Source organism: Aphelocoma coerulescens, chromosome 9, assembly GCF_041296385.1.
Source record: "Aphelocoma coerulescens isolate FSJ_1873_10779 chromosome 9, UR_Acoe_1.0, whole genome shotgun sequence".
Lineage (NCBI taxonomy): Eukaryota > Metazoa > Chordata > Aves > Passeriformes > Corvidae > Aphelocoma > Aphelocoma coerulescens.
The window spans coordinates 14,862,482-14,887,040 of record NC_091023.1 but is presented as its reverse complement, the minus strand read 5'-3'; the positions used below and the strand labels follow the sequence as shown (position 1 = coordinate 14,887,040).

At 41.3% G+C, this 24,559-nt stretch overlaps 2 protein-coding genes across 6 annotated transcripts in view; one reads left to right on the top strand and one right to left on the bottom strand.

The window, feature by feature from the left end:
- Positions 1–16,921, bottom strand: part of LOC138114475 (probable cation-transporting ATPase 13A4) — a 41,977-nt gene extending 25,056 nt beyond the window's left edge. For both annotated transcript variants that reach the window (XM_069023938.1, XM_069023939.1), the window contains exons 1-9: positions 16,853–16,921; positions 9,024–9,197; positions 6,428–6,562; positions 4,152–4,222; positions 3,980–4,060; positions 3,053–3,122; positions 2,109–2,243; positions 1,620–1,692; positions 859–990 (exon numbers count right to left, since the gene is read on the bottom strand). In XM_069023938.1, coding sequence (XP_068880039.1) covers positions 859–990; positions 1,620–1,692; positions 2,109–2,243; positions 3,053–3,122; positions 3,980–4,060; positions 4,152–4,222; positions 6,428–6,562; positions 9,024–9,197; positions 16,853–16,915 — 934 coding nt within the window. In that variant the 5' untranslated portion in view covers positions 16,916–16,921. The remainder of the gene's footprint in view (positions 1–858; positions 991–1,619; positions 1,693–2,108; positions 2,244–3,052; positions 3,123–3,979; positions 4,061–4,151; positions 4,223–6,427; positions 6,563–9,023; positions 9,198–16,852) is intronic.
- A 3,632-nt stretch (positions 16,922–20,553) lies between these two features.
- Positions 20,554–24,559, top strand: part of OPA1 (OPA1 mitochondrial dynamin like GTPase) — a 50,672-nt gene continuing 46,666 nt past the window's right edge. For all 4 annotated transcript variants that reach the window (XM_069024041.1, XM_069024039.1, XM_069024040.1 and 1 more), the window contains exons 1-3: positions 20,554–20,677; positions 23,654–23,972; positions 24,278–24,374. In XM_069024041.1, the coding sequence (XP_068880142.1) occupies positions 20,649–20,677; positions 23,654–23,972; positions 24,278–24,374 (445 nt within the window). In that variant the 5' untranslated portion in view covers positions 20,554–20,648. The remainder of the gene's footprint in view (positions 20,678–23,653; positions 23,973–24,277; positions 24,375–24,559) is intronic.

Sequence of the window (24,559 nt, the reverse complement as noted above, 5' to 3'; positions counted from 1 at the left end):
TTGATGGCCACAAGTTGTTTACCTAATTTGAACCTCATGTGCAGGTCACTAAACTATTCCCTCAAGCAGATGGGAACATGATATTCCCTATTTTCCCTCCCTAGTAAAAAGCAGGGCCTTTAGCTCAATGCTTGACAGGTGACAAATACCCTATTTATGTCAAAGCAGATACTAAGGTGAAGAAGAAATATTTCGTGGCATCTGAAGTTTTCTAAATGAAAGGTGTTTCTGGAATATCTCAATTATATGAAATTTCAGACCTATCAGTTTCAGTTTGATTCAGACCAAGACCAAATTTAAAAACAAGAAATAGAACTATGACCTCCTCCTGCACCAAAAATCCTGCTTTCCAGTGACCTCTCCCAGCTGGTGTGTCCTCCACTGCTATCACAGGAATGTGGGGCCAGGTGTCTAGAGGGCTAGACAGACACTCCACAGGTTGGAGATGTTGCAGCAATGACACATTCAGTCAATGATAGAAACCACAACATCCAGAGTGGACTGTGGGCCCTGTGTAGGAACAACTTTGCTTCATACCCATTGCTTCTTCTCCTGTCCTGCTCCCTCCTCTTCACTGTCCACTCTTTCCCTTTTAATGAAATCACCTCTTCCTAAACGCTGCATGCCAGGAAGGTAGAAAAGGATAAACTGCCCTTCCTAAAGTCCATATTGTCTATTTTGACAATTAACAACAATTCAGTCACTATTATAGCAAATACCCAGAAGAATCCCCTTCTCAGCCAGTTATGGACTGGCTCACAGTGAGGGATGATAACACCATCTGTCCTCTGTCACTGGCTGAAGCCATGGGGCAATGATGGGTGTTCAGATGGCAAACCTGGGAGGGATGAGCTGTACCTGTCAGCATGCTTTCATTTACAGTGCACTGCCCACTGACCAGAATGGCATCACAAGGCAAAAGGGTTTTGCCCTCTTTCAAAATCAGCATATCTCCAGGAACAAGATGGTGTGATTCCAGCTCTTGGAAACCTGAAAGTAACAAGTAATGCAAACTTTGTCCTTCATATATTTCTCTGTAGCAAGGCGAAAAGAATACAAAGAACTACTTCCTGAATAGAATTCTTTATAATGGCTGATAAACAAAGGACCTAAGTTTGCAACCTATAATATTTAAGAAAAGCCTAGGCATCAGTTCCAGCTGTAGAATTCCTCCTTATTTAGCCAGGAGCCCAACCAGTGGTTACTGTTCCAATGCACTGACCTAACCAAAGAACCTTGGATCTACATTTCTTAAATTGACTTAATCTCTTTGGATTGTGCTCTAGATACCTTGACAATGAACAGACTTTGCATGGGGCAATTAGTTGGACTCACAGCCATTCAGTGGGTATGCTGTTGGCTATGTCAGCACCGCTTTAAGAAAAATTGCTTAGTTTTCCTGACAATTTTCTGCAAAGGCTGCACTCAATTATTAATATGTTTGACGCACCACAACATATTCCTAAATCAAAATAACTTAGTGCAGAAGTGAGTTAACTGAGCTGAGAAACAGAAGAGGAAAACTGCTTTAGAATAAATTTGTTACTATACATGCTAGGGTTTGATATAAATTGCTATGGAAACAAAACACATTGAAAAAAGAAGCATAGAGGAGTCACCTTCCTTATTTCTGTAGACAGTGACCATGGTGTTGTTATGAGCCTCAACCAGTCTGTGCAGTTTAATGGATTGCTATAAATTAAAAAAGAACACACAAAAGTGTTACATCCTACTTACATGATGCAATTTGTCCACTAAGAATTATTTCCTTTTGTTATTTGTGGTTATGAGAGCCTAAAGAAACTGGGTTCCAGCTCGACCAGAAACTATAAAGCCACAGAGAGAAAGAAATTCCCCACCCTAATTACGGAGAGCGTAACAAAATATTACAAAGTGAAGCACTGGAGTGGGGAAGGGAGGATGTGGGTAAGGTACCATACAGAGATATTGATGACTAGGAGGCCAGGCCATTGCACCTGCTACTACACAATGTCACAAGACTAAACCTCTGAGTAAGTCTCACAGCACTGTGTGCATGTTGTAACATGCTGGCCTTTCCCAGACATTAGAAGTAAATCTTCCTTGTGGAAAAAGGTGAGGTGTCTCACCTGTCTAAGATCGTATACAGTCAAAAATATTGAGAGGAGAGACATGATTATGATGGCAGCGGCATACTCCATGTAATCTTCAGCAAACCACAGACACACACTGAACAGCTGGAACACGTAAAATGGATTTAGGACCTGTTAGGAGAGACAGCAATAGTAAAGAGCTGGCCACATTTAAATGGCCCCAATATATCTAGACACTGCAGAAAAGGTCTGGAATAAGAGACATTAAGTATTGTGACTCCTGATCCCCTTTGTAAATTTTTTAGCAGTTACTTTAGTCCAATCAGATTGGACCATCTTCACCTGACAGAAGGGCCAAATAATCTGGACCGATAGGATGTTATTCGGGATGTGAATGACTCAGCCCAATCCTTGTTTTGTTCACTTCTTACAAGAAATGTACAAAGGTGAGAGAAGAGCAGATTGTGCTGTGAGCATGGAGCTCACATACCATAGGCACACCTCCACAAACACCCTGTTCAGGCCACATATAGGCTGTTCCTCTCTGAAAAAAGATATTGGTGCTGTGTGTGATGCTGTGCCCAGAGCCATGAGCTCATTGGATCTTTCAGCAGCTGCAGGTGTGTACCAGGTACTGCTGTTCACTTAATCTCTGCTGATTAAGAGACAGCCCTTGTCTGGAAGGTTTGATTTCCAGTGCAGCTTGGAAACCTTCAATGGCCCTCAGAAGGCAAATGGAATGAGCTCCCAGGACACAGATACATAGAAATACCAAGCAGACACACAGGCATGGGGATGGAGGATAGGGAATAATGGAGAATGAATTAATTTATGATGATTTCATGGAACAGCTTTCAACAGGATTTGAGGAAGTGTGCTTGAAGAGTGAGTAGTGGGAAGTTAAATCAGATATAGAAACAATTATATGCACACTTGGCCTCCCCAAGCAGCTCAGAATAAAAGCAACAGAAATGCTTAACCTCTTTGATGAGTAGTTTCCAAACAGGGATCACTGGAACATCAATAGTGTTTGGCCCACATATAACTCTCCTGTATGGGATAAAAATACATCACTCACAGATAAAATAGTGACAAATGTCACTCACTCAAGAAACTGCAGATTTCACTAGTCATGAGAGCTTCTATTGATCCCAGTTTAAAGGCTGGGAGGACTTTCCTTCAAGAACAAAAAATTAAATGGCCCTGCAGTGCTTATGTCAGAAAAGATGACTGTTCCAATTACATTTACGTACGCAGACAAGAGGTGTAACACAACCTTTTAGGCAAATGTTTCCATCATGCAAAAATTACTTTGAAACACCATAAACAAAGGAATTCTGCATCTAAAACTAAATGATCCAAACCCAAATAATTTTGCAAAGTTAAGGGTGATTGGAATGTAAGATTTGACATGAGCTAAGGTCAGGAGCTGGATTCTCAGTATTCAGTCAACAGAAAATTATTTCTCTATTTAGCAGTTTCATGAATACATATTCTGTAACTTGCTGAATGATACAGTAGTTTATGAGAATAAGTTCAATGACCAGAACTAGTCGATTTGGAGCCTCAGTGAAGAAGCAAACACAGAACTTACGTGCACTCCTTCACAGAGACTTTCTCTTACTCCAAATAAGAACTGCTTAAAGTTAGTTACAGGACATAGTTATTTCCTGATTGAGAACAATAACAGTGATGAATAGAATACTGAGACATTTCAAAAACTTTGACAAGGAATACACAACATTGTGTGAATATTTTCATTCAATATTTCCATGCACAGCTGTTTCATCTAAAATTATGTGCATATTAATATATACAGAAGAAACTCCTGGGAAGTGCACCAACAACAGTGAATTTACATCTCTTTGAAATCTGTATGTTGAGTACTCAAGTTTTAAAATGTGTACCTGACATTCTGTTCATTGCAGGTGAGACCAGAACCAAATTTATCATGTATAGCTGAGCAAGTGTGGTGGTCTTCTAGGACTCTAAAATAGAAAGGGATGTTTTCCTTAGGACATTATTCACAAAGAAGCTTGACTTCCTCCGAGACTTGTGCAACCAGCGCAGTGAACTCACCCGACTTTCTGGAACTGTTTTGCATAGATATTCCAGACATAGCGGATTTTTTGTACTTGGATAGTTTTCACCTGCAAAACAAAGCCAGGACAACAATACATGCAACACAGCAAACAAAAATACTCCCAGGCTTGCTCACAGAGCTCAGCTAGGCATCCTCACTGGGGTAAAGTGCAAAGAAAGAAAATTATATGGGGGCGATGAGGGAGAGAAGACAGGATTGCATACACTGACTCCCTAGTTGAATTATAGGTTGGGATCCCCACCTCAGCGCAGATTCCAATAAACTACGGATCTTTAGGTCAAGAAAGTACAAAGCAATGTTCTTTGTGAAGAAAAGAATAATCTTCACTCTGATTTCACAGAATGAAGGTAAGAGATCACTAATGCCATGGTGAGTACACAGGCAGCTGGAAAAGCCTATCTTTAGCCAACAGCTCCCTTGTCTTCTGTCTGGCTTTGGGGAAAGCGGAGGGCTTTGGGACATTTCCAAGCATGGTGCTGAGTCCTTCAGCTGAACAGATGTGCCAACAGACAAGAAAGGCCATCCCAGGATACTGAGTCACTGCTAATGCTAAGCCCTTGCAGAGCAGTTATCCATTAGGAACACACGCTGTCATTTATAACTTGCAAGAGGAGTCTGTCCTGTCCTGCACAACAATAACGAAGCCTATTAGAGATAATGGCACTTCCTATCAGCTGGCAGAAGGCAGGGCTATACACCTGTACACATGAGTGACAAAGAAATCAGCTCCAGGGAACTCTCCCTACCGAGCACAATAAGCATTATTATAGGCCAATGAAATCTAGACTCAGCTCATCCACTGACTCAAAATGGAGCTATAACCACAGTCATTAACTTAACAAGAGGTCTGAAGTTAGCATTTCATGCAATAGGAGCTGCAATATCTGCAATGCTAAAAACTGGAGTGGGAAGCGAGGGACCCAGCTCCCCGTCAGATGAAGTCCTTGGACAGCTCTCGGGCACAACACAAAACTCCATGGACTTAGGTAGCTTAAATGGCAAAAAACACTTTATAATTGTTTTATAAGTAGAAGCTTTTGAATTGCTAGGGAAGGATTTAACTGTTTTCTCTTTGCTGCTTTGAAATCTGGTCATTTCTAGCTAGATGTGCTGATTGATATAAAAGTGGTGTTCAAAGGGCCTCTTATTTGAGGCCATATTTGGCTTTTTTATGTTACTAATTTGATCCTCTAAAGAATGTCACAGACCAGTCTCCACTTTCTTCATAATGTGCCAGCTGATTAAACTAGTTGGCACTAAACTTTCCTATGTACATTAATATATGTCCACAGCAGTATTAGCAACAGCTTTGCTCAGCTAAAGTTAGGTTTATAATGAAAATATTTACTAAAAGTTGTTGTAGATATAAAAAGAAATTCTGGTAAGTTAGAAATTTATTTCCCAAAAGGGAAAATAGCTCTTTTCTGGATTCCTCAATGCAGTGCTCTAGTATCTGTAATCAAGAGCCAGATATTAGCAAATGTATCATTTTGCATTCCTATTGCTCACATAAACTTAACAATGCTAAGCAAGGCATATAACTGAACTGTCTGGTACTTGTTCTAGACATGGGATAACTACATTTACTCAGCTCATGAGGGACATTGAGGTCTGCTTGGATCAATCAATTGTCTACCTTTTCCCCAGGGTCTCACTGGGATCTCAAATCTATGGAACTGGCAGAGACCAGGATACCTTTTTGCAAGAACAGTTGACAGTGATTCCTGTTAACCTGACTCTAGCAAACGTACTTTGAAGCATAAATTGGTGCATACAAAGGCAAGAAAGCAAAATGTGTTGATGAAACATTTCTGGAAATACTGATGTAGCTCGGGCACTTTTCTATTCTATTCTCCATGAGCTGCATTCATCCCTGTTTTCATGTTACTGGGGCAGCTGTGTTAGGTTCTCCACAGTCTCCTTTCAGACACATAGTCACCCCTAAATTCCCTGATTACTATGCCTGATTCTTCACTGCCAACCCCAGTCCCCTAAAGCTCTTCTACTTAAAACATAGGTTTTCTCTCAGAAATAGTGAGAATTCTCTTTTCATAACCCCTCTCAGAATATGAGAGGATTTTTACAGAGGCAAGTACAGTTGAATACAGTTCTCTTCCTTTTCCACAGCTCACTGTGTTCTTCAAGCTGCAAGATTCTTAGCTGGATATGTTTCACAGCTCACTTTCACTCCATGAAGCATGGCTGAGATTTGCCATCATCTCCCAGATGCTGCAGGGAATACTTTACTTACTTGCAAACTTGGCTTCATTATGGCTTTGCTGAAGATTGAGTCTTCCTCAGTGGCTGGATAATCTGATCTACTTTTGATAAATGCAGATACAGAGATCCATGTCACAGTCTTACGAGAGTAAATCCGAAAATCATCCTAAGTGAGTATAGAAGAGAAATGTCACAATTTGCCCCAAACCCAGACTAAACTCACTTTCACCTTGGAGTCAGTGATTACAGTAGCCTTTCTAGAGCACTGCTCTGGCTTTTTTTAAGGATTAACCAACAGAAACCTCCCAACACTTGTGACTGAGAGAAAATCATTAGAACAGGAACAGAACCACCATCCTGTAAAAATGTGAGTAGTGCAAATACTTCAGTGATACAGGTCTGGTGTTTGGCTGATAAGGATGGAATGTGTGCACCCAGGTCAAGATCCAGGACAGGCAAACAGCACAGGACAATCTGAGATGCAGTGACCGTACCATAAAGGGAAGATCAAAAGGAGCACAGCGCTCTGCTGCTAAATGGATATTTAGTGCCAGTACCTTTACACAGTCACTCCTGAGCTAACATGTCATTGGAAGAAGTGTGCCAGCACCATGCCTTCCTTAGGGCACCTTACACAAGCTTTTACCACAGAGTTCATGGCCTTCCTATTTTTTTGTGAAGTAAATTGAACATTAGAACTGCCTGGTAACAAGTGATGGTAGTACAGTCTGAGAGATTAGAGCAACTACTGTAGTAAGTGCCCTCATGATTATATTTCAGTCCCAAACACTGAACTATATGCATTAAAGCCAACTATGAGACTGAGTTACATTCTGTGTGTGAGCAGTTTTGCAGTTATGAAACTTCAGTTGGAAAAGGGAACAGTAAAAAAGATTTCTGCACCAAATATGAGTCCTTTGGAATAATTTAAGCGTTAAGAACTTTAATAATATTTATATATCTTATTTATTTGCCCACTTTTCTTCTTAAACTGGTCTTTTGAGTAGAATAACGTCTATTTTCTGATATTTATCTTTAATTTAGTTTTCAGAATGAGTAGACATTGGGATGCAGATTGAGATGAGAAGCAGTGAATAACACAGGTGTTCATTATTCGAACTAAAGTGAATCAAAATTCAATAACAAAAGTGAGTTAATAGGCTCTTTTATTGCAATTGCAGAGATGATGATGACTTAAGAATTAAGGTTTTATTGAAGCAAAAGATAATTCCAAGGATCAAGCTGATGAGATTACTTGTATCCTCGTTAGCAGTAGCCATCACATTTGAGAACTGATATAATCAGAATGTAGCAAAACAAAACAAAACTGTCATTTTAACACAAAGAATCATAAAGGAAATCTGAAATTTTCAAACACCCAGAGCATACTGTGAGAAAACTTTTTGATAACAAGAACGTACAATATGATTCAATTCCTGTTTAATTACACAAAGGATCATTTTTAAACTAATTTATTTGAAAAGTGCTTGGCATGGCACATCTTTTTAAAATTACACACAAGAATAGGTAATTAAAAATTCAAACTGAATTGAAGATTAAACAGGGATATTAACCCTAATATGATGTTTTTTAAAAAGAAAAAACATAACCCCAAGACTATTAGAATGCAGATTGTTTCATTATAAAGTATTCTACAGGCAGATCTATGATTTTCAAAACCTGGGATTTTAACTGCATGCTTCTCTGCTCATTTAAGAAGGCAGTTCAAACACAGTGATCCATTTTGCAATTTCAAATGTTGAAAATGCCATTGTTCATTGTTCATTGTTTGAAGCATAACAAGTCAAATAAACCAAGTAAACCAACCCTGCCAGCTCCTAGAGTATTCAGGCTCAGCTGGGATTCAGAACCAAGTTTCAGTTTGCTTCTTTTACTGTTGCAGTAGCTTCCACGAAATAAAACCAGCATTTGCATATGTTGCAGTGCTTCAGTTCAGTCCTCAACAGATGGAGACCTGTATTAGGAAATTACTAGCAAAATGTACCAGCTCTGAAAGCATTAACTGCAGGATTGCAAGCTTATTGGACATGGGGAAGGGGTGATAGAAAATGAAAACATAGAGCCAAGAAAACAAGCAGTTTAAGCTTGCCCTCTTCTGTGTACTGATCCCTCATGACACACTTGGACACTGCTGGGGACAGAGCTAGACAAATCTTTAATTTGGCCCATTAGATAAATTTGGGCAGAGAGGGGCATCTTTGCCAGAAGAGCCCAGCGAGGGAAAAAGAATCTGCTGGATCCTGCCAAACAACAGATGCTTTAGAATCTGTGCACAAGGCTACAATGTAGAAAGCACAGGGATGGTAGAAGGGAGGAGGAAGGACTGGGAACAAATGACAGTCTTGAAACCACAGATATTACGGGTTTTATCACCCCAATGTCTTTCATCTTGTCTGATCAGCTGCTACCCTCCATTCCCATCTTCATCATACACATAATTTGTGGAATACTTGGAAGTTCTTTAGATCAACAATGGTACACATAAGATATTATTGCAGGAAACCAGCAATGTAAGAGATTTTAGCTAACTGGATACCTTACAGTTAACTCACCTTCCAAATAGCTACATACTAGGGACTAATTTAAAGATTAAAGTAGGCACCTACTGTTGTTCTAAGCAGAACAATATCCGCTTCTTCCAGGCTGCATCTGATGCAGTTTACCCACACATCCCACTCTGGCTTCCAGTAAAACAGCAGCCTCAGAGCCCCACAGGACAAGATGTATCCAGCAATGCAAAAGGCCTTTCGGTAGCCTTGAGTTTTGTAGCCAAATATATCCTGTACAGCAAAGAGAAGGGGAAAATCATTACTCTTTCTCCTAAAGAAATGCCTGGAATACTATACCTTCCTGTCATTCACTGCTATTCCATAGGTACTGTTAGGTATAGTACTGTGAAAAACAAGCCATAGAACTTGTATTTGTCTGCTTTTCAAGTCTTAAACACGGTGACCAAAAATTTGCATCTTCAACAGAATTTTTCATCCACCTTCACAAAATCCAGGTTGCTGTAGCCTGACCACTATTTTTATGTAGTTGTGAAACTTGGCATGAGACATTGTTTTGTGTGTGCATGAGCAGAAATGGTAACAAAATATAGAGGTTCAAACCTTTATTTCCACGTCAGGAATGCAGATTTGACAGTCAGTTTTTTTAAGGTCCCAGGGTCAGACAGCTGAAGAGCTTAAGTACATCTGCACCAGGGGATGGTGAGTGATCAGTGCAGAGCTGCTGCATTAGAAGGGCTGTCCTAGCAGTGATCTGCACTAATGCCCCTACATTTTAGAGACTCGGCCAGTGTCTCTGCGTGGTGCTGCAAGAGACGCTGTGTGCCTGCACCAGCTGGAGCTGCTGTGCACAACTTGGCACAGACACAGCTTTTGTAGCTGTAACCATCTTCCATGACAGCTCCAGTATGGGGATTTTGGAGCTTACTAATGTGCCATTGGCCTAACATAATAATAATAATAATAATAACAATAATAATAATAATAATAATAATAATAATAATAATAATAACTGTTAGTAAGAACATCTAATGAACACTTGCAGAATGCTTTACATGTTCAGAGGGCCAAAGGAAGCTACTCATTTTAGTTGGATGAATAAGTATTATTATTCCATTTTTAAAGCTGGGGAAATTGTTACAGTGAGGCAAGGTGACTTGCCCAAACATCAAAGAGATGTCTGTCAGCATTACATTTTAAGAGCTGCAGGTCTTGGTACCGTGGCCAAATTTCCTCTCAGTACTGCTAGCAGGGACTTAGTAAATGTGAAATGAAATGTATACAGTGAATTTATAGAGGAGATGGGAGATTCCATGGCTGCAACCACATCAGGTGACCAGGAGAATTTGCTAACATAAGAGTTAAGGTTCCTCAATTCCTTCTTCTGAGTATATCTGCAGCAACTGTGCAATCTGCTTCTGAGGATCAGATATCTGCAGCCACAGATATTGCAAGATCCATTTATAAGGTGAGAAGAAAAGGCAGTGTAATTGTAAGGATGACTAATGCATAATTCCTGGTTCTGTGCTGGTGTCTTTGCTTGTTATGTGAAATGCAGGCCCTGCCCAGTGGTTCCACATGCTGCCTCGGCACACCTGCTCTGTGGCATTCTCCAAAAGAATGTGGCATTCTCTCTCTGTCATCCTAAGCAATCTCCAAGAGGTTTCTAAGGGGAAGAAGCTGGCAACTGTAAGGAAAAAGTAAGGTAAACAACACAGGGAAGTGGCCTGCACTACACAGGACCTGGTTATACCACCTCCGAGATGCACACACAGCATTTTCAAAGGCTTCTATAATCTCTGAGCAGACCAAGAGAATAAGGCAACTCTGCAGCAGATAGAAGGAAGCCCATGGAGGGCAGCAGACAGACAAGGTTGCTAGGAGGCAGTTGGTGTGGCAGTCATGTGCAATTAATATTCACATGCTCCTATAAACAGGTACAGGGTCTCCATTCAACTCTCTCTAGTTGTAACCTTAACAAAAAGGTTAAAGAAATAGTGTCAGCACCAGCACACAGAATAGTACATAGGTCAATGTGAACTTACTCTTCACAGGAATTGCTTACTAGCAAAAGCCAGATGCTTAGACCCAGACTTCACAGCCTGTCAGCAAGGCAAAGGATCTCCCAAGGAGACAGAGATGCCTAAGGGAAGAACTGTTACAAGAACACACCTTCAGACCTCCTCCAGTATATGGCTAGACCTGGAATAACTGGAATAGTATTTTCAAATTGGGATTGGCATGACTATCAGGGTGGGGAAGAACAGGATTGCTGCCATGTGCATCTTGCTTCTGCCCATGAATCACTCCTTTAATTTTCAGTTTTTATGTCTTACACCCAATGTCTGAGAAGTCAGGAAGGCTATAGCTAATGGAATTAAGAAGGGAGAGGGTGGGTGCTCTGCATGTGATTGGCAGTCATTTGGGAACATCTTCTGTTGGCAGCGTTCTTCTCCACTGAAATGTTCAATGATTTCCCGAGCCTGATACAACAACATAAACAGAGAACCAGAGCAAACTCTGTATTTCTCTGTATTTTTTCCTAGGAAACCATGCACCAATATATGAAAATAAATATCTTGAGTCCCCCTATGCCAGCATATGTTTTAAGGCCTTTTTTTCCAGAGTAGTTTCAACTCAAAAAAGTTATTTGAATCCATAGATTCCAAGACTCTCCCCAAAACCAAGCATACATCAGTATTCCTCATCTTGAAAAACAGAAGAGAAGCAAATAAGGAAAATAGCTCATCTTGGAAAAATAGACCATGCTCTTTAAGATATCCATTATGCTGTGCGCTGGGTCTTGCGGCTTCTCACAAGGGACTTGCCTGAGACAGACAGAGAGACAGATAGAAGGATACCATTGAGCAGTCCTGACCCTTCAAGGGCATGATTTGCCACATGAACAGAGATTTGGTTCAGGTTTGTTGGTTTGTGTCTTGATGAGTGTGACATTTCTGAATACAGCTGCTCAGGAGTTCTACAAGGAATAAGCTGAGAAAGAATAAATCAGATGTTAACTGATGCATCTGGATGTCCATGAAGGATTCTGTTGTCAAAGCAAATAATTTCCCATCATTTGGAAATGTCTGGACCAGGTTACCTGGGCCACATCACTGAGAAGTAAAGCTAGGCAAGGAAACAGACTGAGCTCCAAACTTGACTTGTGCCAAAGTTCGCTGAGCCGGAACCTTTCAATGCTTAACTTCAGTACAGAATGTTCTGTTAGGTTGAGGAGTTTTTTCTCACCCTATGCTTTCAGCTGGAAGGATTATAGCAATGAATGCTGTATTCATAAAAAAAATTAATACATGAATAACTCTTTGTTGAAGGAGAAACTTCTCACTTGTCAGATAAGTCAAAATGAAATTCTTTAGACGAATTCTCAAAACTATTATCTTCCATAAAAAAGGCGAATATTAGACCCATAAAAGAGGTATCCACAATGCACACGAAGAAGGGAGGAACAGGCACGTACATGATGCAGGTTTATTTAGCCACATGAACAACTTATAGTAATTAGAGTTTAGAAATTCTTGAAGCTTATTCAGGACTCACTCAGCTTCTGCTACAAAAACCTCCAAGCAAATGCATGTCCACTATGGCAAACAATACTTTCAAGGCTGGCAGAAGTCCTCGTGTTGATGTCACCAGTAAGAGCATGTCTGACAGGTTAGTTTTATGTTGTTAAGGAAATAACTTTTGCTGTGTTTCCTTTTGTTGTGCTGGTGCAGACATGCTTCTTTTGAAGAGGGGTCTGATGAATATAGATTTGCACCTTGACAATTTTTCTAATGTATGAACAGGTTTTTAGAGTTCAACGATGCATTTGGCATATAAAACATTTCATAGTCAAATAATCTGGGTTCTTGAGTGCACCAGACTAGGAGATGGTGGAAAATAAAGCAAAGTTTAGCCATCTGTAAGACTCCAAAGGGCTTCTCGTTATCTCATAGAAGGTAACACCATCTACAAAATAAGCTGGTATACAGAGTTAATCTCATCTCTGTAGAATAATTTTTAATAAATTGTAATGTGTTGTAAAATTTGTTTCCTCATCTGTTAACATCCCTTTTCTCTTGAGACTTGAATCACTCAGAGAAGTGACTGTAACAAAATGGTTTGACTTGTGAGTGAAGGGTCTAAGAGAGGGCCTGGATTATTGGACAGAAAAAGCTGCCAGACCTGCTCAGTTGGCAAGAAAGGTTCTTAGCTTCTTTTACAATCACACAAAGCCAGCATTCAAGGGCATATCACTTAGAGTCCAGCAAGTCTTTGTTACTTATGTTTAACAGAAAAATTGCCTCTAACTGCCAGGTCATCTGCACAGCAGAATTGAAATGCAAAAGTCAAACAAATTCAGGAACCTTTTTATTTGGTGAAAACAAAGCCTGTAGCTACCATCAGGAAGCCTAAACAGGGGCTGTGAAGGATCATATTTCTGGCAACCCCAACACCAGGTTCACTATTATGAACAACCTGTTGCTATAACAACAGATAATAGGATTAGACTTGAAAGACTGGCTAAGATTCACAAGGAATTTAATAACTGAATCTCATTCTTACCAACCAGAACCTGTTTCATCAGAGGTTTGTTCCTGTTCCCTCTGAAACCAGTAGCAACATTCACTATCATTCCATTAGCAAAAAGATTGTAACTTTCAGATTTTATTTCAATTTTAAAAGTTACATTTTTCAAATTCAAAGTATATAAAATTCCTGTATCAGATTCCCTTCAGAACTGTGGCATCTCAAAGGAGGCAGACAGCTGCCAAGATGCAGCAGTAAACTGGGGTTCACCAGCTGACTGACTGCAGTTCTCCCATTCCTTCAGCCACAAGCAGTGGGGGAACACATGCTGAAGACAGGCTTGTGGCAAATCCTCCCCAATGCAGTAGCCTGTCAAAGTCTATCACAATCTTTTGCACTGCAAGACTTAAGCTTCACACTTTAGGTTTTGTGCAAAGGTAATGACTATTCCCAAGCTGTGCAGAGAAGAGCATCAAATTGGCAGAGGGCATAAAGCTGTCTTTTTTTCTTCTTATTCCACAGTAAATGTACTCCTAAAAAATGCTTTCAAGCAGATTTTTCTGAAGGGAAGCATACTATCAGCCCTCTCTGAGGCAAGCTGCTGTGTCCAGAGTTCTCTCACACTACTAAGATCTTCCTGGTACTACAAATGGTCATGGAGAGAGAGTTTATCTCATGCTCTGAATATCCTTTGCTAAGTTTTAGCTGTGTAGCAGAAGAGTGAACTTTCATTCAAGCAAATGTTCTGCAGCAGTGTAAAGTAAACCCAAAGACATACACAAGGATACACAGGTATACAGGTTAGATTTCCCAAATCAGAGTGATTACTCTTAAATCCAGGACTATATTATCTCAACCGTACCACGAAATGGAAATACAGAAGAAAACTTCAAAGCATTTCTTCTCATTAGAGCTCCCCAACTTTTCTCAGCAAATTGGACAGCTGGTTCAACACAAGGAAGCATTGCACATCCAGAGTTCAAATGAATTACTTGCATGCTTTCAGATTACTTGAACTATTCCACTCTGGAAGAACTGGCACTTGCACAATGTCAGCTGTTAATTATTGGACCAAGTGATCTGATCTTGTTTGAGAAATCAAGAACTGCTTGTTAATAATTTGGTTCAGGTAGATTAAACTGACTATTGAAAACAACATCAAAAATACTTTCCATGGCTTTGAATTTAAAAAAAGATGCTGCAGGGTCAGAGAGATATTATGTGCTGCTGCCAGTCATTGTGGTTGCCAGTAATTTAAATATGCTATTTTAACAAAGAAAGAACCTCTGTATATAATTCTCTTTACCTCATGTATTCTTCTTCACTCCTCTACTTAAATAGAGCCTTCTTTGTTTCTTTCTTCACAACTACTCTCATTTACATATTACTTTCTTTTTTTTTCACATAAATACACACATTAGCTGTTCTCTTTTTCTATATATACATTGCTTTTTTCTCATCCTCTTACAGTATCTCATACATCCTCATGAGAATCTTTCTCTGTCTCTCCTCCCTTACATAAATGTAACAAACATACATGCATTCCTGCCTAATTTAGCATAATTGAGCTATTGTTTTAATTGCATTTACTACTCAAGTACTTCACACGTCTCTTTTCTTTGACTTCCTTGGGAACCCCAGGTGAATGAGCACTGATCATGCTCACTGCAGGCATGCAGAGCATGGCAACTGCCAGACACTCGGGATTCATCGTGGAGACTGACTCAACACTGGGCGCACACACACCAGCTGTGCATGGAAAACCTCAGCTTCATAGTGCAGATCCCTGAGCACCAGATTAAGGACACATGGGCTCAGTATGATACTGCTGAGAAACAAGAACATCATTGGGATAACTGGCTCCATACAAGCACAGCTTGGGTGTCCCAGTAGTGCACAGCTGGAAGTGAACATTCAGGGTACAGTAGTGTGACTGTACACAGCACCAGACAATCCAGTTAAATCTAATTAGTTCCAGCTCAATTCTGGCATTGCTAGTGACAGCACCAATAGTGGTGAGAGCACAACAAGCTGTTTATAGTCCTAGAAGGACACAGCAGGGTGGAGCAGAGACACAAACACAGCAGCTGTTTGGAGCTGGGGAGCAGTGGCACATCAGCACCAGGGCTAGAGCCAGGAGCAGGGCGCTGCCAGCAGGTTTAGTAACTGGGTGGCAGAGCCAGTCGGGTTCTGCATTACACGGAGCTAATTAGTCCCCACCCTCAGAGCCAGTGCCTTGTGCTTCCTGCACTGCTCTGTTCTTGCTGCTGGGTGACTCTGTATTGCATTCTCCAGCACATCCCAGATTACCCAGGTTTGCATTACGCAAAATGTGGCATCTCCCCTCGCCTGGATGGCTAGGAGAGATGCCTGAAAATCTACATTTGTCTTTAGAGATAACAGATATCCATGTTTGCACATGACACAGTCTCTTTCACTAGAACAGGACTCTCAGTGAGGAGATTTTGAAGACTTCTCCAGGATTTCTGAAAGTGAACAGTTGTGTCAGCTTGTAAGTGACTGTGTTTCAATAGTTTTGCTGTTGTACACCCAGAAATCCTGCAGGCACTCACAGCAGAGCTCCAGTGGCTCTGCAGCACAGAATTTTGAGAAGCACTGCATTTGCCAGATATGCCTAAGAATTGTTGTTGTACAGCTGCATCGTGGATTTGACATCTCCAGCAGAATCTATTAGAGGGACAGAATCCATGTGAATAGCTGACTCATGACACACTGTAATGCCAAAGCAGCTCAGAAGTACTGAATTCAGTGCAGTAGTGCACTGGCATTACTATTTAAGAGCAGTGCCATGCAGGAGACCAGATATTTCGTGTAAACATAGACTTCCAGATGTTAAAAAATGCATTTCTTCCTGGGAAACTTTGGAAAGAAATATAGTAGTTCTGTATTTAGGAATCCCAGCTTCAGTCTAAGATAGTGACTGCCAATTGAGACTGAGATTGCCAATTCAGTAGACTGCATTTGCCATTAATTTATGCAAACATAACATGTGTTTTTATGTTCTGGAGAAAGCCAAGGTTTCCAGTTTTCTAACTGGAGCTGATTCTGAAGATTCAGCTGTCAAATGGTTGGGGACACTGGTCTGGCCCATCCCTCAAGCTCATATTAAACCACCTCCATCTATATTTGTAACACCACATGAATAATCTATTAAGCCATCCCCTGTTGGAGGGGATAACCAGTTCAATTCAATGGTCACAACCAACCTTATTTTCTTTCTGCTAAGAAAAAAGTGATATCCCTTTCTAACTGATTGTTTCTGCCAAGGAAACACCCCAACTAGCAATAACTCAATTACAGTCTGTAGTACTTTATTGCAGAACACGTGGCAGCCTCTGCTTCAAGCTGAGAAAGACCTAGACAGAGATACAACTCACCATCTCGTTCTCTTCTCCCTGGTTAAGCTGTGCATAATGGCTCTTGGCAGGATTTTCCCCCATGAAACGACCCTCTGGAGACTTCCTAGAGCACCCTCAGGACAGGTCTTCAGCATAGTGTGCTTGAACTTCTACATTGAGGAAGTGCTCTAAGTACACACCTTCCTTATAATTCTGGTGATGTTTGAAGTAGGGAGCTCCTCCCTCTCTGGGGTTAGCAGGTAACACTTTATCCCTCCTCCCTCTATTCTGTTGTTGGAGTTTTGCAATTGTGAGGGTTCATGTAGAATTCACTCAAAAACAATGCAAGAAAGAAAAAGTTTAATCTAACAAGTGTTTGCCACAAGATGACTCACGGACATAACTCTGGTAAGTGCAAGCAAGCGCTGTTGGCACGAAACTTTTAGGGGAGGGCAGGAGGGGAGTATTATCCTTCAAGAGATTATGGAATCAGTGGAGACCAGGAGTGTGTCCAAATAAGAAACAAAATAGGCATTGCTGTTGTTAACACTCTTAGCAACCAGTCTGAACTAAATGTCCTGCAGTGATCCCCACATATGCCATGGAAAATAAATCAAGTTCTGGCACTGTAGAAAGGGGCCCCAGTTTGTGCAGGTGGATTTATGGACTGTGTGTCAGGATTCAGCCAGGTAGGATCTGTAACCAGGTCCTTTATTCATTATTGAGAATATCCTCACAGAATGTCTTCTGACCTCACTATATAGCTTTGGGAGGCACCACTGAGGTTATTTACTCACTCCTGGGGAAAATTGGAGTTTCCCACCCATGTCAGTAAGCCAGATAAGATGTCTCTGACCTTTAAATCAGAGCCAAAAGGAAGCTGGCAGAAAAACAACACTGAGAGTTTTACCACCTCCTCTTTTTTTTGGGCTGCATTTGCTGATTAGTCTTGTGATTCATTCCCATTTCACTACTATTTCCTTGTATTTGGATACTTTTTAAGAAGTTACACAAGAAGTATTTTAGGAATGAGGTCAGGAAAGGCAAACCTGTTCTTCCAGCAAGTATATTAGGAAAACTAAAATATTACTTCTAGGGTGACTGAAACAGGAGATATCAAGTTAGTTCCCATTCCTCAGCATTTTGCTGCCATGAGGCATGGACTTGTACAAATCTGTATCTCAAGCAACAGGAAAGACCACTGCCTACCCCCCAGTGGGCAGGCTCAGAGAAACTGAAAAGGGAGAAATGCAGGAAAGAGAGAAGAGAAAATTAAGGAATTAGGTCAGTTAATGCAAAAAGATGTGCACCCATGCACAGGACAGGGACAGATGTGTTTGAAAATGCTGGTGATAAGCACTGGAGCCAAGTTGTTCAGCCTTGGCACCTACACCACTTCCAAAAGGAGCCCAGAGGCTGGACTGACAAGGATGTATCTGTACTAAGCTGTGTAAGGGTGATACATTGCAAGATCAAGGAGGAGCAAGGTACTCTCCATACCCAGCTTCATTGCTACCCTCTCCTTCCTCCCACTGCAACTGGCTCTGAGCATCTCAACTTACCATTTTACCTTCTGAGACTGAACAAAGGGAACTCCAGTTATTACACGAGAGTCACAGTTTTAAACTTTCAAAAGAAAGAACCTAATTATTTCCATTTCTGATAAACCTGATTACATGTGCAAAAATAAGCATTGCTTTCTAGAATCTGTAACAGACAAGAAACAACTGTCAAGGCACCTTTTCTAAAGCAGGCTGATGATTTTGGGAAATGACCCATTATTTTGCGAGGTGCCAGGGGTGAAAAACAGGACTGTCACACATGCTTTTTCTGCCTGGTCAGCTTTTGCTGCTTTCCCAAACATCAGCCTTGCTCTTTCTAGTGTCTGTAACAAACTAGGGTGCAGCAGGGGTCCTTGATTGCTCTGTCCCACCAAAGCAGGGTCTCCAGGGGAGAATAAAGGCTCATACAATCTTTTCACTATTCATAGATTTATTCCAGCTCCAAGGTGTTCTGCACTCCTAGAGAACACCCTTATAGGGGTATTTATACGCTCACAACTGAAAACAAAAAAAAAGAGACAGATTAAAGGTGCAAAACGTTCATAATTTCCATCATTTGACAATCTGTGATAATATTTAATCAAAGTCTATTAATCCAGAACCAAAGAAGATGATGACATTTGTTCATTTTCTTAAGTATGTTCACTATCTCCTGGAGAAAACACCTCTAAAGCAGCCTGAATTGGAACTTTTAGTTATATGATGCTCTCTACTGCTCAGAGTAAGAATTACATAGTATTTATTCATAAAAAGTTATTTGTTAGCATGTCCTATGGAGTATCATCACTCTGAAATTGAAACTTGCCTTAAAAAAAATCATACCTAAATCACAAAAACAACTGGTCAAGCTAAAATATAAAGCAAACTAAGATTTAAAATATAGTTCCTTAAACTTATAAATAAATAAGTCACAAAGTAGGCAAGCAAGAGATAAAAACACGAGCCTCACCTCATCCCAACAACTTTTATCTCAGTCCTGAAAATACACGTATGTATTATGTCAACCTTGTGCAATATATTTTGCTTTGAAAAATCCCACAGTATAAACAGAAGCCTGACCTCTAAAGTACCCCAAATCTCATTTTCTGTTTCTCAGCATGGGACACCCAGTTCTGGCCACATTACAGAAAGAAAGCTCTGAATCAACTGGTGACAATCTACAGGAGACCACCGAGAAGAATGACAAAGGAGTCATAAAATATGGAAGAGAATCTTAGGGTTGTTTTATCTAAAGAAAAGGAGACTGATAAGAGTCATGGCAACAGTTTTCAAACACGTAACTGGAGAACGTAATATTATCCATGTCCACTGTGGACATGTGACAAGAAAGATTCAGATCAGGCACAAGGGAATACTTTCTGCTAAAGTCAGCACGCACTGGCATTGCCGGTGAACCCGCCAGTGTCTGTGGTCCTTAGGGACAGGTGCGGCATGCGCTGCTCAGAAATGACCCAGCCAGAGGTGATGCTGTGTGAGGGCACACGGACGGAGCTGATGAACTCTCCTGGTGCCTCCTTTGCCTCCCGCTTCAATGTGGCTGGAAAAAAAACCCCAACAACTGGGAAAGCCTACTGGGAAACACCTTGTGTTTTCCAGCTTTCAAGGCAGCGCTGCCACCCATGTCATGCACTCCCCAAGCACAACAACAGCTGGGGACTCATCAGAATCTTATCTTTAACAGCATCCAAGACCCTGGTAGCGCCATCCGGGATGGGCTTCACCTCACCGCCCTCTCCAGCCCTGCCCCGCCGGGCCGGGCCGCGCTGGGGTGCCCGAGAGCAGCCAGGAACGAGGCCCCGAGGCGATCGCTGGAGTGTGAGGGGGGCACAGAGCCCGGTGCGGGGGATCCAGGACCCCGGTGCAAGGGATCCCTGGCCCCGGTGGGAGGGATCCATGATCCCGGTGCGGGGGAAACATAATCCAAGTATGACGGATCCAGGACCCCGGAGTGACAGATCGATGGCCCGGGTGACGAATCCAGGACGACGGCATGAGGGAACCATGACCCCGGTGCAGGGATCCATGACCCAAGAGTGGCGGATCCAGCACGCCCCGATTCTCCGCTCCTGACTCACCAGCCCCGCGGTGCTCCCTCTAAACCGTCCCTCCTTCTCCGTCGCCGAGCCCGGAACCTTTGCGCGGGGAGGTGCGGTTTCCGGCGGGTCGGGCCGCGCGGACCGCGGTGCCCGGAAGCGGCTGCCCCTGCCCTTGCCCTCAGTCCGGCCGCGCTCCTGCGGCTCCCGGGCCGCTCCCCGTCCCTCCCGGCCCCTAGGATGTGGCGGACGCGGGCAGCGGCGGCTTGGTAAGCGGGACGGGCCCCGGCAGGCTGCAGGCGGGCCTGGCAACCGCGGGGAAGGCGGAAAAGCACAGCGGGTTGGGGTGCGTGGTGCGGGTGTGAATGCCGCAGGGCTGGGCCTGAGGCTGCTGCAGGCGGTAGCCTGGTACCCCCAAGCTAGGCAGTTTCCCATCCTCCAGCTCCCCTGGGACCTGGGGGAGGTGGTGCACGTAGAAGGGAGCTGCTTCTCCCGCATTCTCGCCCTGGGGAGCTCGGGCCGCTTTCTTGTCCAGGCGTTGTCTCTCCCAGCAGTTGCCTTGCGTCCCGCTTGTTTTCTACCGTTCTACTACACCATTCCAGGCTGGAGCAGTGAAAGTGAATGGCGGATAGCAGCACGATGTTCCTTGGCAAATTTCATAGTCATGGAATGGTTTGGGTTGGAAGAGGAAGATCATCTAGTACCAGCTCCTATTTGGGAGCAGCAGTAGGAAAATAAGCGTTGTCTAGTGCTGAATGAGAAAGAAAATGCCACAGTGCATTTTGCTGGGTTACATTTGCCTTGTAGTCACAGGCACAGCAGGCCACTTTTTTGTGTTTTACAGAACATTTATAATCTCCGTGCAGTGTTGCAGGCCTGTAATCAGGCAGAGCTACTCGTGTCTGGAAGGATAGTTTTTGTTATTGTTAAAACCAACGTTGCAGAGGCTTGAAATTTGGAACTCATTAAGTACTTCAATTAATAGCATTGTTCTGCCACCCTTTTCAATCTGACTGTAGTTTTCAGTGAAAATCTCAAGGTGATTTTTTGGTCAGTATTCATCAGGAGGTTTAGCAGCAGGAGGAGAGAAGAAATAGAAAATGAAAGTTTTGGTGTAGTGGGGGTTTTAAAGAATTATAAGATTTTGGATGTACAAGTAAAGCAGTTGAGTTTGAAATATGAAATAGCACTCAAAAAGAAATTGTGGATGGAGGTTTTGCCAGAAGAGTGGTGGAATTTAATTTTTCATTCAGTTTAAACACACAGATTGAATGCTATAAAACACAATGTGTTCTAAAAGAAAAAACCGAGATAAGAAAGTTACATAATACTACACAAAATGCCTTTAGCCCAGGTGAAGACTAATAATTAGGAGTGACTGCCATACTATGTGCTACCACATGGTCTCTGCTGAAAATAATAAATATCTGTGAAATGGTAATGACTGCAAAACAAAATAAAGGACAGCCCAGTCATCAGGCTGCTTCATACAGGCTTATCACACCCTGATTTAAAAACCTGGCTTCAAAAGTGGGAAATAAAACATTTCAAATGTGGAGGCACTTTTGTATTGGTCTGTTCATAGTTAATTTCTGAGCCTCTTGTAATTCCATGTCCAAGAGAAGAAACTTTTTACTGGTTTAAGGTTTGTTCTGCTCCTGCTTATTAATCTATTTCTAGTTTCTAAGTTTCTTATTGCCAAGGCCCAGCCTTACAGAGAGAGTGTAGTATAGCAGCAAAGGCTGTCCTTCACAACCATAGTGATTTAGGAAGGGCTTGCAGAGCAGTCTCTGGAGTTCCTTTATTGAACTTTCCATTGCACTAAAGGAAATTTCTAAATGTAGATTGTCAGCAAAATTGGTCTTTAAGAGAGAAAAATGTCTGAATTCTGATTTTTATCTTATCTTCCAAAAGATCAATTTCTGGATTAGGAGTCTTTTTTATAACAAAGTCTTTTACTTCTTTGGACATTAAGGACATGCCTGCCATCTCTAGTACATTGAAAATCTTGAGGCAAAGAACTGTATAGATCATGGAGAGCACGTTATTAGAAAATGCTGTAGTATTTGCCACTAAGTATGATTCACTTGTTCTCTTTAAAATCTGTTAATTTTAAATGTTCTAGGATTATGGGATTAATAATTTGCCATTTCAGTGGTGTGGAGCACTTTCTTTTTTTTTTTTTGTATTTGTCCCATTTGTGAGTAAATGCACTTGATAATATTGAAAACCCCAAAGAAAGCATCAAAGGACAAGCTTTCATTTCCAACTTTAAAATTTCAAGCCTGTAACCTCACACATATTTTGCATTAATAAATGATTTAATATTAACTATTCTGATATGATGGTACATCCAAAAAGTTACAGAAGAAATTACTTTTTTCCGAGCAGTTGTCTTTTCCCTAAACTAACAAAATTGCCTCAAACCCTTGCAGTGTGCAGATGTAATTGAAAGCACACAAGTTTTATTCTAGGCCATGTGTTTGCAGGCAGGATTGATAAGGCTCCTGTGTTTTAACATGTGCTTTTCATGGCTGAGCTCTGCTTTCAGAGTGAAGTCATCCAGACTTTTCACTCTTAAGTCTGAATTCCTTCATGAAAGCATCAACACACATGGTGCAGCCGTCTCCAGAACCAATCTTGTCTATGCATGACCCAAGACAGATCCACAATCTTGTAATCCTAGAATTCACAGCAAGTGAAAGGACCTGAAAGATGTCATTAAGCACATGCTTCAACTCCAAAGGAGAATGTGCTTTGATGAAATAGGACAAATGTATTCTACAAAGGATTTTTTTCTGTGTATTGGGTTTTTTTAAATTTTGAAAATCCTCTACAAGCTTAATGTTCTCTAAAAGTTCATTTAGAGAGTAAGACGGGCCAAACTGTTACGTTTTCTCATGTGTTGCAAGTCTTCTGTGGACTCAGCCCAAACAATGCTTTACCACATGCATGTTACTTGCATTATTACAGTGTGAAAGTTAAATGTAATTCATAACAGACTTCAGAATTTGTAGTTAAGGTTTTGTGTCTGTAATCACTAAAAGTATTAAACCCATTAACGACGTTTGCAGCTTTTTATTTTCCTCATAAGCATAGCAGTAGTATGGAAATTGTGCGTTCAGAGTGATGTAATAAGATTATCTGTAACCAGCTAAAATGTAATGTGAATTGCTTCTAAAGAGGTGTTTGAGTTAATGGTGTGTTGAAGAAATCAGTTAAAGTTTTTATTTCTTTCTTTTTAGTGTCATCTGCCGGAGTCTAGCAAATAGCAGCTATGGAATAAAGAGAAAATCACCGCTTCAAAACCTGCATCTTGTTTCCCGAAGTACACATCATCCCTACTATCCAAGTTCAAAGTTTCAGAGACCTCCATTAAGGATATCCCTTCAGCTGTTCTCTTCTCTGAATCGTCTTCCCCCTCACAAAGCAAAGCTTTTAAATGTAAAACATGGATACCAGTCCCACAGGAACTTTTGGCTGGCCAGATTAGCCTCCAGGCTTCTCAAAGTTCGCTATCTCATCTTAGGATCTGCAGTTGGAGGTGGCTATACAGCTAAGAAGGTATTTATCTCTGGAAGCTATTTTATGCATTTTGTCTTTGTTATTACATACTTCAAAAGAGTAGTTCTTGTTATAGCCACAAAAATACAAGCTGTCATTGCTTGGTTAACTGATGATAATAAAGGTGAGTGAATATGGGAAACATTGTTTAAAAAACTACTATAGATTTTAAAAGATCAAAGTACTACTCATATCTAAAGATGGTGGTTTAGTATGTTTTATGTGTAGGTAGTAGTTGCTCATATGCTTCTCTATGTACATTTCTTTCCCTATTTCTACCATGATTTTTTTCCTTTCTTTGTTAGACATATGAGCAGTGGAAGGACATGATGCCAGATCTCGAGGAATATAAGTGGATTATTCCTGACTTTGTCTGGGAGCTTGATGAACTTATCGACTTCGGTACCACAAAATCATGATGTTACTCTGTCTAAAGACTGGCATGTGTACAACTTAAACATAAGAGTGTAGGCCCTCAGAGCCTCACTCCAGGAGTAGCTTTTTAGCTGTAGTTTGAGTGAACTTTTATTTTTGGAGTTTGATGTGTGTTTCACCAAGGCATTTGTATCAGTGTGTTTGTAAGAAGA